We start from the raw sequence: 15,950 nt of genomic DNA, 5'->3' as shown, positions 1-15,950 counted from the left end.
GGGATACATCTTGTGGATAGCGAGGCGTTTACAATGGCTACGACAGCAGGAGTAATAACAGGCACAACTTTAAGAACAGATCATGTAATGTAATAGGGTGGAGGGAGTCCAGAGTAACAGTAGCTTGGAAGGAGCTAGTTTGTTGGCACCAGACTGGACCTTATATCCTCTACTGTTTGAACAAAGTGGAATAAAAAATTATTGCAATCATTAACATTAAAATTTGATAATGTGGAAGGTGGTGGAGACACCAAGTTATTAATGGTGTCAAATAAAAATTTTGGATTTGTTCCTGAGGAAGCGATTAGAGTGGCAAAGTAATTTGTTCGGGCTTCTTGCACCATTTCATTAAAAGTTCGCTAGAGATCTTTCAAAAACAGACTATGAACCTCTAACCCAGTGCTCTTCCATAAGTGCTCAGACCTGCAAAACTGCTGTCTTTGACTACGCACAGCATCGTTCATCCAAGGAGAAGTGTGTTGGCCCTGGTCCTACTCTTTACAGGTGCCATCTTGTCCAAAAGGATAGAGCAATGATTATTAAAGGACTTCATTAAAATGTCTGCATTATTTAAATTTATACTAAGATCACAATGGAAATATGCAGAGAACTGGTCAGCTGTTTTTGCTGTAATGATACGAGATTTAAACTTTCTTTTGTGACAGGATTTTTCTGCAAAATAGAGCTCAAAGAATATACAATTGTGATCACTGATCAGTAGGTCATCAGACCTAACATGATCAATGTCTAGACCTACAGTAAAAAACAGGTCTAAAGTATTTCTAAAGTATTACCTCCCATGTGAGTGGGCCTGAGACATGTTGTTTAAAGTTAAAAGATTCAGTGATATTTATGAACTCAGCAGCTGCACAATCTGTGGCATTGTTAATGTGCAGATTAAAGTCACCAGCTAAAAGGACCCTTTCCAGCTTAAAAATAGAGGTCAGGAATTCAGTAAATCAGTTAAAAACTGACCTGCTGGGCCAGGAGGTGGATATATTAGAACACAGTAAAAAAGGCTGTAGTATTTCAATTTTAGTGAGCTGTAGCTCAAATGTAGAATAAGATTTTGTGCTTACCGACTGTGGAGGAGGCAGCTGGGAGGATGCCTGGAGAGATGGGGCATTGGTCTGGTACAGACCTAGTCGAGGGCCAGAGCAGTACAGGACCAAGGTTGATGAAACAAAGTGCCGAACCAGCATATGCTCCCACACTTGACCTGACCTAACATATTTGTACTCGGTATGAGTGGGTACTCAAATTTAAGTACTCATACTTGTACTTGGTCAGGAAAAATGTGGTGTCAGTGTATCAACAAAAAACAACCGAAATTGACCTTTTTCATAGGAAAACAGAGTTACATGGAATGCATTCTAGTTGTCTCAGAGCTTCTGTAATGATTCGCGTATAAAACATTTATTTTTTTTCCTGTTTTTTTGTTCAGCTGTATGTTTGTTTCATCTAAGGTCCAAACTGCAAAATTTTCATTAAATGAATATGTTGTAGTTGAAGCATTTTTTAAATATGGGTGGTGATTTCTCATTGAGAGGGCTATGTTGGATCTGAAGGCATGACTAGTTGAAAACCACTGCACTAACGTTACGTTTTTTTGGTTTTGTATTTGACTTAAATCTTGTATATCTTTTAAAATCAGATACAACCTTTAACCATCGTTGGGGTCTGAAAAATGTGAATTATCCCCCCTCAGCTCTTTAAGCTCATTTGTGAACTTTTGGGGAACTATATTATGTCGACCTTTTACCCATGATTGATGCTGCTTCACTGCCCAGTCGCTCCCCTGTCCTCCAGAACTGTCTGACTCAATGATATGGCCCTTAACCTTGTCTACTTTTGCACTCTTAACAGACAACACATGTGAGCATTTGTGTCATGCATGTCTCCCTGAGGCCCAGCGATCTTTGTTCTGTGTGACAGTAAGTGACTGACCATGAAAACATTCCATACGTGATTGTGTGCAGGAGAGTCGAGAAGCAGACGCATTAAAACATATGGCCACACTCCATTTGCCAAACACATCAAAGATATAGGAAGCTGCGCATGAGTCCAACAAAGTTATGGTTAGTCATTCAAAGCCGGATAATCCAGTAAATCTATCTGTTTTGTCAGTACTGAGGAAATATTTCATTCTTGTTAGAGCCTCCCAGCTCTGCCAGAAGATGTCTGGAGCAATCAGAGATATGTGCTGATGTGTCCTGTAGCCAAAAGGTTACTGGTTCATCTCCTCTTACAGCTGACTCCTCCTGACTCTGGCAGTGGCGTAACTCGACCTCACTGGCCATATCACCTACTTTCATCGCACATGTCTATGTTCCCCTAATAAGGCGTCGGTGCCATGTGGATTTACTCCAAGAAGCACGATCATCAGCCAACCTCCTTACTCATGTTCACTGTGGCAGTGCAACCTCACACACCTCATTGAGCCACTGCTGCCCACCTCAAGGAGCTAAAGAAAAAGACCATTGTTGTCTAGCAACACCAAATGTTTATGCAGCTGATAAGCAGCCGTTTAACTGCTGCATTATGGCACATAGCTGTAATGCATAATTATATCAAGGCTGAGATGTTGTGCAAGGCATGTAAAGCTTGTACCTGCTCTGAAAAAAGTTTAGAGTGAGATAACAGCATTTGAGCTTTAATTTGACATGCAAGCTGCAGAGTGATCGTCGGTGCTGCTAGTTCACGTGATGTAAACGCTTCTCATCCAGAAGCAGGATGGAAACGCACCCTCGCCACAGTACACAAATGCACACATCTATTTACACATGCCAGCAGCCAAATGATGCCTGTGTTTAGGGTTAGCACGTTGCCTTTCATTTTCAGTTTAGATAGACCATATACAGTGTAATTTTCATCACTGTGTAACCTTTGATTTAATTTGTACTCTAGCTTATGTTTTAGAGTCCTTGCATGTGAGTGAGTGTGCTACCTTGTTCATGTGTCATACATAAGCATGTATAGGTGAGTGAGCATGTGTGCAGAGGTAATGGTTTCAGCAGAGCTTCCTTGATGTGGCCAGAAAGCACCCCACGTCTGTTACACACTCTGTTATGCTTTACTGAGATGTCGAACACAGGTGTGTCTCTGCGTGTGTATGTTTGACTCATTTCCACCACTCATTCATAAATTTACGCCATTATTCTCCCTGCTATCTTCTTCTGTTATTTTACTCTCCCATCATTCACTCACTTTCATTCCTACTCCCCCTCGTCTCCCACCCCCATTCCCCACGAGAGGGTGACAGAGATGAGAACAGAGCACGATGGAGATAATGGATAGAAAAGCTGTGAAAGTGTGTGAGAGGAGGTGAAGGGGGAGCAATGTTTGGGAAACATGAGTCGGTTAAATGCAGATGATAGAAACAGACAGTGGAATGGACAACTCTACTTCAGTTCACAGAGGTGCAATAAGTCAAGGATGTAACTAAAAGAGACCAAAAGAGAAAAGGAGACAAGGAAACTAAAATATGCAAGGCTAATTGAAAAGTATACATCAGTGTATGCTTGTATAAGTGTTTGAATGTTTCTGTAGTATCAAAACATTGTAGTGTCAAGTTTAGTTTCTACACAAACACAACTGTACATATCCAGCAACAGCAGAGCCGACCATGTGGTTGAGAGAATCTGGACCCAGTTTGGCTCGATAAATGTTTGCCCCAGTTGTCATAGTGAGGGGTGGTCAGACAAGCTGTGGTGCGGTGTCATATATAAACCCCAAATGAAAATGGAACCAGAGGAGGGAGGACAGGACGGAGAAAATAGGGAATGATGGTACAGCTTTGTGGGAATTTGAGGGTTGGGCTAAAAGAAGGGGTCTTGTGGTAGAGTTGCAATATGTGTTTATATGTGTGCATTATAGGAGAGGGGGTAAAAGAAAGAAGCAATTTACGGTTTACGAGAGAATAAGTGAAATAAAGGAATGACATCAGTCAGAATGACGTCAATGAAATAAGCAGCAAGGGTTGAAATCAGAGGCTCGTTTTGTTGTGACAAGAAATTTAGAATCAGTGAAGCTGGGTGATGTCGCCACAAGACCAACACGTTTTACTACGCTGTATATGAGAGGCTTGGGGATAGAAGAAAAAAACTTGTTAAAACAAGTTTTATGTACATTCTGGTTATGAAAATGAGAGTTTAGGCTTTCAGAAATTACTCTATTCTCGCCTATGCATATTCCCATTGGTGAAGTGAACATCTGTGTGGAATCAGACAGCTGGCCGACTTCCATCAAAGTCCCCCAGCGGGTTGAAAGTTTAAGTTTTGGAAGCTCGACTATATCTGCAGGATGCAGAAGCAAGATTTAGAGTCCCCAGCTGTCTATTATACAACGCTGGCATTTTGTCAGTGCTAATATGCAAATATTAGGAATGAGCAATGATCTTAGGCTGCGTTTACGCTGCAGTTTAAAGTGACCTGAATCTGATTTTTTTGCTCATATGTGACTCATACCTGATTGTTTTCTGACAGCATGAACATTGCAAATCACATTGAATCTGACATTTTCAGATCAGATTCAATGTGACTAGCATATGTGGTACTAAATCAGATTAAAGTCTGATCTTTTGAAATTCGACTGGAGTGTGATCAGCCAAACAAAAAAATTAGTTTGGAGCAAAAGATCAGTATTGAGCATTAAGACCTGCGATGTGAACGTAGCCAAAGTTTCCACTGCCTTAGTTTTGTATGATTGGATGCTAACTAAGACTGTCAAACAATTAAAGGTGTAATTTTGATTAATCACAGGATTTATGTAGTTGAATCTCTGCCTTTTTTCTTTATTCTGTTTGGATACAGACCTGCTTTTATTTCAAAGAAAATAAGGAACTTCAGGTAGATTGAAGATGATGACATCAAGTTAACCACAGAAAAAGGAACTTGCTATGGATGGCAAGAAAGGAAAAATGCTTGATAAAACATGATGCAGATGGCTCTTTGCTTGTCCAATGAGCTGTTTGTTTGTTTTTCATGAGACATTAAGGCCTTGTCCGTAGGGAGACGAAAATGATATATTTCTGTTTTGTTTTGAAAAAGTTTTCCGTAAATATGAGATCGTTTCAGGAAATGTCTGCATAAGCACGCAACCACTGAAAATGACTGAAAACGCTGTAGTATTTATGCCAAGGCTGTAAGTGGCACTGCAACGCTGCCACAGAAATGCATCAAAAGAGAGAAAATCACAGAAAACTGCCACAAACTTTCTCCTGGTTGCCCTTCTGGTTGTTCTCTGGGGTGGATTTAAGAATATCTGGTGTATGCTGTTCGCCATGGTGGTAAAGGAGCTTCCGATTTGGCTGTAAAAGCCATAATAAGCTCAGTAGCTTCTACAGCACGAACGCTTCCCTGTAAGCTGCCATTGTTGTTTTGGTTTGACATGCGCATGCGGTGTAAGTGGGCCTCGCTATGTATGACGTAATCTTTTCGAGAAGATGTGGTTGGCTGTCCACAGGGAGACGAAACGGTAAGCATTTCCAGATTTGTTCACTCTGGGCCTTGGTTTCAAAAAGTAGCTTTTACGGACTCCCAAAACGTTTTTTCCGTGTGGATGAAACGCCAATACAACAAAAAACTTTTGCGTTTACTCCTGAATTCTCCGTGTGGACGGGGCCTAAGGCGCTGTGGTGTTCTTATTTTACAATATTATTGAACAAACTTTTTTGACACCATCATAACCTTTGATGAAATTTTGTGGGCTCCATCCATCCATTCATCCATCCCATCATCCATCTTCTTCCGCTTCTCGTGGGATGAGTCACAGTGGCAGCAGGCTGAACAAGTCAACTCAGACATCTCTCTGCCATCTCCATCTAGGGGATCCCGAGGCATTCCCAGACCAGACAGGATATATAGTCCATTCCAGCACATTTTGGGCATCCTGATCAGATGCCAGAACCATCTCAACCACCCTAAACATCAAACACTACCTTATCATGGTGGGGGAGTTTGCATGGCCCTGGGAGCTGTTTTGTCAGTGGCATTGGCTCCTGATGGGATCTCCCAAGGAAAGTGGTCCTTGGGGAGGTTCCAGACAAAGAGTGATTCAAAACACCCACCATGAACCAGCAAATTAGGAGAGCAGACACCTTGCCTAGATGCAGCATACCGGGGCATCCCCTGGAGCCAGACCTGGGGGGGGGGGCTTACAACCAAGCTTCTGGTGGCTGGGCTTCTCTTCATGGGGCCCGGCTGGGTTCAACCCAGAAAGGTGACATGGAGCCTCTCTCCTGTGGACTTGCTACCTGCAGAGATGGGCATGGTGGCAGGGTGTACACCATGGTGGCGGGTAAAGGCGTGCCTATCTCCGGTGTCGCAGACTGACTGTGAGCCAAATTTTGTGGGATCACCAAACTTATCATGGCTAATCTTAAATGGATCTATATTCATGACAATTCATTTGGCTGTTCTGAAGACTTAAAACCATAAATGTGAGACTCAAAAAAGACAATAAACCGTGTGCTATTCAATGAAACAGGTTACATCTTCACCTTTTGGCTTTGAGGAGAATTCAGGTTACCATCAAAGTCAGCAACACACAAGTCAATGCAAGGTTTCCTAGCAGACCATATGGTATTTTTCATGATATTTAAGCTGGGACTAAAATGGAGAAGCAAATGTCAGTGTGATAATGCTGCCAGCCTAGCTTTTACAACCCACCTCTTTACCGCTACAGATGTCCAGTGAATAAATCTGGGTACAAAAAAAAAGTAGAAACTTGACTGAAAATGCAATTACATTACAGAATGAAAACATCTGTTCGAGAAAGAAGATGGAAAAACTACAGTATGTGAGAAAGGCAGGAACAGAGATGGAAGAGAAACAGTGGACATATCTTGTTTCTCTCTCAAAACCAAGTGGAATCCCCCTCTGATTGGCCTGGCCAAAGTAACTGTTTGTGTGTATCAGTGTGTATTTGTTGGAGAGTATCTGCGAAAGTGCAAGAGTAGCTGGTGTGCAATCACAGCAGGAGAGTTCTGGTCTTGTCTTGCACTGCTTTTCTCAATTTCAGTGGGGTAGAGTACAGGAGTAGGGTTGCTGTAGATGTCTTTGGATGCTGCTTAATTACATGTCAGGTCAAATCTATTTGAACAGAAACATCCAGCACGCCCTGCTTTTCAGGGATACAAATAACATACAGTAGATACACAAGAGGGACATGTTAAATACCAACTGTCAAGAGTGGTATGCTCCTTATGAGAAGCAACTACAGGGTGACGACAGTCTTTCATTCAAGTGGATTTTTGAATCCAACTGGCATTTATTTATGCTTTGCCACTTACAACATTAGCAAGAACTTTTGCTGTCACAATAGTCTGTTGAAAAGGAATGGACTCAACCGCCATTACATTACCTATTGGTTTAATAGGGGCAGTTTTCGATCTTGAGTTTGCTGCTGCCACTTTGCTTCATTGAGGGCAGAATTAATTATATTTGTTGAGTGAATGGAGAGATTGAGGATCTATTGATTGGTTAATACTAAAGTGTCACATGTACTCATTTTACAAACTCCTGAGATGGCTAATAGACCAGTTAAAACTGGGTTTCCCAGAAATAGGACATTATTGTGGCGATAGCTGACCAGACCTATATATTTATTAAACTAGAAACTAACAGAGCTTGTGCCATCATTGCATACACAGATATTTGGTGGAAAAACAGTTGGTGAGCAAAACAAACAGGATTTCTTTCAGGAATTGGTCTTCTCATAACTAGCAGTCCCCAATGCATGGAAATACCAACAACAGTCCTGAGTATGGTAATGCCCTACTTAAACTGTTGGTTGTTAGAAAAGGTTAGAAAATGAAGCTTATAACTCTTTCAGGGTAGTCAGAGTAGTTACTCAGCGTTTGAGGACAGCCATATCGAGGCAGATTTACAAATGCGCTTAATTCCTTTAATTCTTGATGGTGGATTTAACTGGACCCACAGGGATGTTTAGTACCTTGGATTTTTTTGTCCATCCCCTGACTGATACCTAACCTTTTCTCTGGGTTGCTTGGAGGATTCTTTTGTCTCCATGGTGTAATAGTAGCCAGGAATACCAATTAACCAGTGACTGGACCTTCCAGGAACAGGTGTCTTCATACTACAATCACTTGACCCTTGCTTTTGATAAAATGAAAGTAATCAGAAAAGTATGAGCCATTTGACAGACAAATGTAGCTAATGAGAGGGCATTATGTGGTTTTTTTATTTAGTTGTTTACAGAAAACTTAATATTTTTCTGTTCCTATAGCCTAACAAGATTCATCTACCCATGTGACAACCTGCAGTGTTGCCAACAATTTGTCAAAACTTCTCCCCTGTATTTCAAATTGGCATTATAAAACCTTTTCTATTTGTCCTTTTTTGTTTATAAGGCTAGCAGGAAGCATTTTATTTATGTAGGCATATATAAATGTAATACTTTATACTTATTCTGGTCAGAAAAATATATTCAGACTTTCTCCTTCAGACTGTAAAACAAACATGCTGTGTTTGGAATATGTTTTCATGCTCCAGTTTACATCCTAACTCAGTGAACTGTCTGACTACCATCTTGTGTCCTTCTTTCTTCTCTGCGTGTCTCACTCTGTATGAAGGGCAGGTTTGTATGTCATAACAGGAGGCCTACTATACTACTTAGTTTTTTTAACCCACACCCTCTCCTGCTTTGCCTCCTCTTCTCTCCCCTCTCCTTTCCCATTTTCCCCTCAGAATGAACTCCTTTTTTCCCAGAGGTTGCCTTTAGTCAATCTGTTTATCCAACTTTGTCAGCCTCCTGTCACCTTCCCCAGATTCCCTCTCCAAGGCTGGGAGGGAAAAAAAATAATCTTACTCTGCACTGTAGATGTACAGTGGTGTACACAGTTTTTTGCTCCATGTTTTCTCTCATTTAACAACAACAAAGCATTGTATGTGTCAGGTTCAATTCTGAATGCGTTAAATTTTTTTTAAGTTTCACATTTTAGTAACATTTGCTCACATGTTAAATGTGGCATTACAGAAAAGTAGTTAAACAAATTACCCCCTCTTTTTGTAAATCAGTATCATCTTATTTGTCATGCTTTGGAATAGGGCTGTCACGATATCAGATTTTCACTTCGTGAGTATCATGGGCAAAAAAAGTCACGATAATGATATTATCACAATATCAATAAAAATGTAAATAATAATGGGACAATCAAGCAAATTTATCTTTAACTTTATTTATATTGTGTTCTCTCTTTTGGCAGATGAATTACACTCAAAATACCTGTCTAAGGAGGTACTGAGACAATATGAAAACAGTAACTGTATATAAAAAAGTGCAATTACACTCAATAGCTAGTTAAAAGGTAACCAGATGAACTGATAAACAGAAAATCCTCAAGGTGCAACATCATTTATAACTACAATATTAACTGGAACAAAATCATTTATGGGTAGCAGGGGACACAGTATTTGTGTGCAACTGTAGAATGACAACTAATAACTTAGGAATAATCCAATGTCTACTGAACAATCCCTGGCATATTTTTCTTTTTCTATTTCCAAACTCTTCAAGTGGCACTGGATCATTCACACGATATTATCATATGCACATTTTTAACACAATATTGAAATTTTATTTTTTAATACCACAATTATCATCAATACCAGTATATCGTAAGTTCATATGGGCATATGGTGTCACTTTAGGGTCTAAAAAGTTAATTTATTTTTATTTAGTTTATTACATTTTATTTGATTATATTTGTAGTTTTATTACAAATAACTATAAGGTCTCAATATGTTGAGATAGAAACAGATATTTTGTAATCTATATATTAAATGCATATCAGCATTATTCAAACAGCTGCAACTAGCTGATGAATCTACCTCAGCTTTACTCTGTATTCTTTGTGGATGATGAACTTTTTTTTCAGACAGACAGATGAAAGAAAAAAAATCAATAAAACATCAAATAGAGTAAATAAGCATGAGAAGCATAAATAGTATACTTCTGCTTTAACATACCTTTCTCTGCAAAGTTGCTTTAGGACATGAAAACTACTAAAAATCGTATCAAACACTCTTAAACATTTCCACATCTACAGTATACTTTAGTCTGTATCAACTGGTGTCAAATCAGTTTAATGAAATGAAATGTATTGGTGTTAAGTTCAATATTTAAGCAAGCTGGGCTTTATGTTAGGATTTTTAGATGTACTATATGGACAGGGCACGCAGATGGCCGAGTGGTTTAAGGTGTGCACTAGTGGTGTAAAGATAATCCCAAATGAATCGGTTAACCAATCTTGACGTCAGCGGTACGAGTACATCAGTCTGCGGAGCCCTGGATCGGTAAAAATGCAGCACGAACCGGTCTTTGGATTGGTTTTAACGTTTGCGTGAGCTTCATGGAATGAGTTTCCATTGCTGATCAGCTGCATGCAAGCCTTACATCACCAAGTCCATTGTCAAGTGTTGGATGGAGTGATGTAAAACACACCAACACTGGACTGTGGAGCAGTGGAAACTTGTTCTGTGGAGTGACAAATACCACTTCCCTGTTCAGTAGTCAGGTCGATGAGTACGTGTTTGAGGAATGCCAGGAGGTTCCCACTTGCCTGACTGCACTGTGCTCACTGTGACGTTTTGTGGAGGACGGATAATGGTATGGGGCTGTTTTTAGCAACTTATCTCCTGTGAAGGTCAATCGTAATGCCTCAGCCTATTAAACGTTTTGGACAGTGCTAAGCTTCCAACTTGGTGGCAGCAGTTTGGGCAAGGCCCTTTTCTCTTCCAACATTACTGTGCCCAAGAGCACAAAGCAAGGACTATAAAGACATGGCTTGATGAGTTCACTGTGGAAGAACTTGTCTGGTCCACACAGAGTTCTGACATGTTGACATTGTGCCACTGGCTGATGATAAAAAGCCTGTGTTACATTTTACACCTTGCCTTTGTGGATTTAACTTTGTTTTGTCATTTCTTTACAAGCTTCTTGGCCCAACGTTAGCCTAATAGCATAAATGCCTAAGTCATGTTTGAACATTTTCGGAAAACAAGAAAAAACACAATTTTTACCAAGCACATTGGTATTTTCAATTGATAGGGTAACTGTAATATCAATCAGATGTGTGAACAAGTTTGCAAAAAGAAAAAGACACAACATTGATTTCATAACAAATAAAAGTGACTTAGGCAGAATATGCCAGTGACTTAGGGAATTTTTCTCTTACATATAAATACAAACATAACATAACCAGAGTTTTTTTACTTTCCTAAACATAACCCCATGGCTCTCCTGTCACCTGTGGCTTAGTGCCAAGTCTACATGAAACCTTTATTTCCTTTTAATCCGTGTATTATTATTGTTGGGTGTGTGCGACGGAGGAATATGCGTAAGAGAGCAGAGGAAGTCTGCTGGTGGTGCGTGTCTTCAGTGAGCTCAGTCATTGAGGTGTGCTGTCTTGTGTTCAAACTGAAGCTTTAATTCCCTCGTTTCAACAAGTTTTTTCAGTCGCTTCCTGCCCATGCTCTCCCATACAAGCTCTCCCAAGTATCACAACTGATCATTGCGATACGCGTCATCAGTGACCCTCACACACATGTAATATCTAGTGAAACTTGTCCAAATGTGGGTGTTTTACTTGATCTTTAGTGTACTGCTGATAATAAAAACTGTCAAAAGAGCAGAAACAGTAAAACAAAGCAAAACAGAATGAGGCGGGGTGGAACGATGTGTCTTTGAGAGCTGCAGGTGTGAAGCAGGACCGGTTTTAGTCATTTTGAGGCCCAGGGCAAAGGACAATATGAGGCCTGTCCCCCTTTAGCTAAAAGCATCAATAATGAGTTGTAAAAAAAATTAGAAAACATCTCTTTTAAGTTAAACAGAGCTACAGAACTTAAGTAAATGTAGGGGTAAATACCCAAATAGCCAACCTTAATTCACCAGCTCTTTGAAAAGCATCTCAGAGCTCAAACTAATATTTTAACACGTCATGAGACCAGGTGGGACTTGCATGAATAAAAAAATATATATGCTCATTATTAGTAACATATCCTTTCCTCTAACACTATAAAGATTTTTATGTGTCCTATTGCATTCCACTTAATTACAGAATAATCCAACAATTCACTGTTTCATTTTATTTCCACCATGGATCAGCTGATCTATGGATCTTCTTACATCCCTGGTTTTGGAGTGTGGCTCTCTCTAAAGTATTTTAAGACAATATGGCTCTTGGGTAGAATAAGGCTGAGGACCACTGGTGTAGACTGTCTTCAGACACAGAGAAATATCAGTGACAGGCAGAAATAAACTAAATAAGTTTGATTTGGGGAGCATGCACAGCCTGAAAGAAGAAAGAGAAGAGTTTTGAAACTACATATTTTACATCTTTTCCATGAAATCATTCCAGCATATAGACCTTTAAATACCAACTCACTCAGGCTGTTGTTAGAAAAAGGAAGACTTCCTGAAGGCTGAAAGGACAGTCTTCTACGGAAAAGAGAGTGAGCTGGATCATCGGTCCTGATAAATGATCTACAACTAATAATAAATTAAATAATTGAGCATTTTAAGTTGTGGAGAAAAAATTTGGTGTGTGCTATATGACAAGCATTACCTGCAACCCTTGGGGCTAAGCCCCCCCGTCTTTCAATCCTAATGACGGCCCCGGTCATTTTTCTTTCTTCTCAGGTCTACTGTCATCTAAATCCTTCTCTAAATTGGTATCAAGTTCATTTCCTGACCCCAGAAGAAAAGAAAGTTTTGCTGAGTGTTTTATCACAGTAACACAATGTTAAATGAACAGGTGTACTGCAAAAATTTAAAATCTTACCAAGAATACTTCTCTCATTTCTAGTCAAAACAAATCTCTTTACCCTTAAAATAAAAAGCAAATATTCACTTGACAATTTGCTTGAAACTAGTGAAAAATGTCCAAAAACAAGTTACTTTTTTTCAGGTGATGTGTCTTATTTTAAGTGTAAAGAGATTTGTTTTGACTAGAAATGACACAAATATTCTTGGTAAGATTTTTCTAGCAATAGCTAGCTCCTACACTACTTCATCATACCTTGTCGCAGAAATGTGATTAAAATTTAAACACACAGTTTCTAACCCCAATGATTGACTGAAAGTACATTTACTGTCTAGAATGTTGAAGAAATTTAAACTAGTTTACCAGATGAATCAAAGAGAAGAGATAATGCTTCACTTGTGGTCAGCAGAGCCCTCTTTCTCATGCAGTCTGCCATATTTGGATGTAGCGTCAAAATGCCTAGGTCTAAGAGATGGCTTAGGCACATAGTGATTTTGGACTGTAACAAGCGTTCTGATAGGCTGAGGACAACAGCAATAAGGCAGGATGATGCAGCAGTATTAGGAGAGTAAAGTTAGGCAGAAATCACAGTTTGGCCAAAAAAATGACTTAGACAATTATGCTAATAGGCTAATGCCATGTTACCCAGCCCTTGCTGCTTAGTATGAACCATATCATGACCATCATAACTCCAGGATTTTCTGAAAGCTGTATTTCTGTGAATAACAACAGTAATATTTTCTTCTGTTGTGTGTTTCAGAGTTGTGTCAGTGTTTTAACATTGATGTAAAGCATCCACGCATCTTCACCGGTCCAGAGGACGCCCTCTTTGGATTTTCTGTTTTACAGCATGAAGCAGATGGAGAGAAATCGTAAGTGTGGGTTAAGAGACAAAGAAAGAGAAACAAACATGTTGAATATGTTTTTTTTCCCCAAATGTATGTATTAAGATGTTATGATACCAAATGACTTTGTCATTTTGTTGAAGGATGCTGGTCGGTGCACCCTGGGATGGGCCACCCAACAACAGGAAAGGAGATGTGTACAAATGCATTGTGGGAGAGGAGAAGAACTCGAGTTGCAGCAAAGTATATCTAGGTAAAATAAACTTGTGCATGCTTCAAAGTAATCTCTCTCTTTGGGAAACCCATCAGATAAAGATATTAACTTATCTGTCTCTTTATCTCAGGTGAGAGTGCTCTCCAGAACGTTTCCAAAAACCTAAAAAATTCTCACCTGGGTATGACGCTCACTCCAGACTCACCTGATGGCTTTCTGGTACGTGATCCAGCGTCGAAAAATAAGACTTTTCTTTATTTTTGCTACATCTAGGGGATTTCTTGTGTGGGAGCCTGAGGGGATGTGGTGAGACCAGGTTGTGTTTGCTGGACGGTATGTTAATGATTCAGCTCTGTTGGTGTGTTTTCATTTGAATTTTGAACTGACCATGTGTGGTTCACTGATCCCGCACTTCCTGAATACCTTTATGAAGAATCATACATAAACACAGACACTTTAATTACTTACTTACAGACTCAAAATCCTTATTATTTCTTATTCATGGATTATTCAGTACATGGCTAAATGAAATGTCAAGTCTATCCAAAATTAATTGGACATATAACATTGAAAATTATACTAAATTACTTTAATTTCATTTCATTATGTGAGACCTTTTAGCATAGTAATAGACCCAGCTCATGTCCAATGTATTCAGTTAATATAATATAAGCCCATTACACTGGCACACCTGCTTTTAACCTCATTTGAAGTAAACACAAGGGGTGAGGTGTCCTCACTGTGGCTGACGCTGACCTCCATCTGACTAGGCTTGAGGCTTTACCTCCCCCTACTCCCTTATTTTCCTGAGAGAAGGTAGCCAAGAAAGATAAGAACAGAGTATGTGAAAAGAAAGGATAGAGGAGTTGAGGGGTTTTCGTCAAACATTATTTCATCCCCCAGCTGCAGTGTTAATTTCATCGACTAAAACTATGACTAAAAGTGTTAGTCCACTACCTTTTTTCCATGAGGAAGATGAGACTAAGACTAACAAAATATAGATCTCTGAAAATAAAAACTCTGATGAGAAGTATATTTACTTTTCATCAAGAAGACTAAAACATGACTGAAATGATAGGTCTAGACATTCAAAATTCATATTTCTCTACTGTGCAAATAATGGTCAAAATGCATGCAGAGTTTGGGTAGAGAGCATTCAAGGTATGTCATATTTTCTTTAATATGATTCAAAGTATTTAAAGTAATGACAGTGCATTAATATGAGGGTTAACATTTATATTAATTTTCAATATGGCTGATTAAAATGGTCATAAAAGGAATGTTTTGACAAAAAGTAAGATTAAAACAGAAGGAATTTTTATTGACTAAAAGTGGACTAAATTGTTTTTGAGTTTTTTGTCCGCATAAACTAGATTAAAACTTTAAAGAGTGAAAATGACTCAGTTGTGACTAAAACTAAAAGGCATTTTTATGTAAAGACTAAAACTAACACCAAATTCAAAACAGTGAGAGGGGTCTGGCTGTAGACTGTACATCTAGACAGATAGATAGGTAAATAGGTTGATCAATACTTTATATATCCCGAAGGAAATTCTGACACCCCCTCTTGCAGACTGTTAATATGAGATGCCGTCTGTCAGAACAGATTTAGATTATTCTTTTTTTTTAATTCAACTTTATTCATAAAGAAAGTCTGGAAATTCCATTCATGAAATAACCACATTACAAACATAACAGACCAAGCAACATCTCACATATAAAACAGAGATAAAGGTCAGAGGTCTAATTAGGGACTAAGTTATGTTAAGACTCGTTTTAGAAGTAGTTGGCATATTTAACATTGCTATGTAAGCCAGTGTAGATACGTTAGCTTTAGCAAATGTAGCTAAAGCTAACATAGCTATGTAGATAACATATCTACACAGCTTACATAGGTACAGTAATATTACTTTCGTAGCTCAATTCGTATTGTTATCCATGTGCTTTGTGAGCTTAACTGTAGCTGTGTTATCTATGTAGCTAACGGGGCTATGTAAGCTAAATTTGCTACATTAGAAAGTTTTTTGTGGATGAGTGTTTCCCTGATAGCAGACTGTTTACTCTGCTTTTCTAAATGTTTTGTTATCAGGTTTCACATTTCAGGTTT

At 39.1% G+C, this 15,950-nt stretch overlaps 1 protein-coding gene across 2 annotated transcripts in view; it reads left to right on the top strand.

Moving 5' to 3' along the window:
- The window catches only part of itga10 (integrin, alpha 10), a 64,018-nt gene that overhangs the window by 14,968 nt on the left and 33,100 nt on the right, over positions 1 to 15,950 (top strand). For both annotated transcript variants that reach the window (XM_041793210.1, XM_041793209.1), the window contains exons 2-4: positions 13,545 to 13,656; positions 13,773 to 13,882; positions 13,974 to 14,062. In XM_041793210.1, the coding sequence (XP_041649144.1) occupies positions 13,774 to 13,882; positions 13,974 to 14,062 (198 nt within the window). In that variant the 5' untranslated portion in view covers positions 13,545 to 13,656; position 13,773. The remainder of the gene's footprint in view (positions 1 to 13,544; positions 13,657 to 13,772; positions 13,883 to 13,973; positions 14,063 to 15,950) is intronic.

This window comes from Cheilinus undulatus, linkage group 8, assembly GCF_018320785.1.
Source record: "Cheilinus undulatus linkage group 8, ASM1832078v1, whole genome shotgun sequence".
Classification (NCBI taxonomy): domain Eukaryota; kingdom Metazoa; phylum Chordata; class Actinopteri; order Labriformes; family Labridae; genus Cheilinus; species Cheilinus undulatus.
This window is presented reverse-complemented; position numbering and strand designations above follow the sequence as displayed.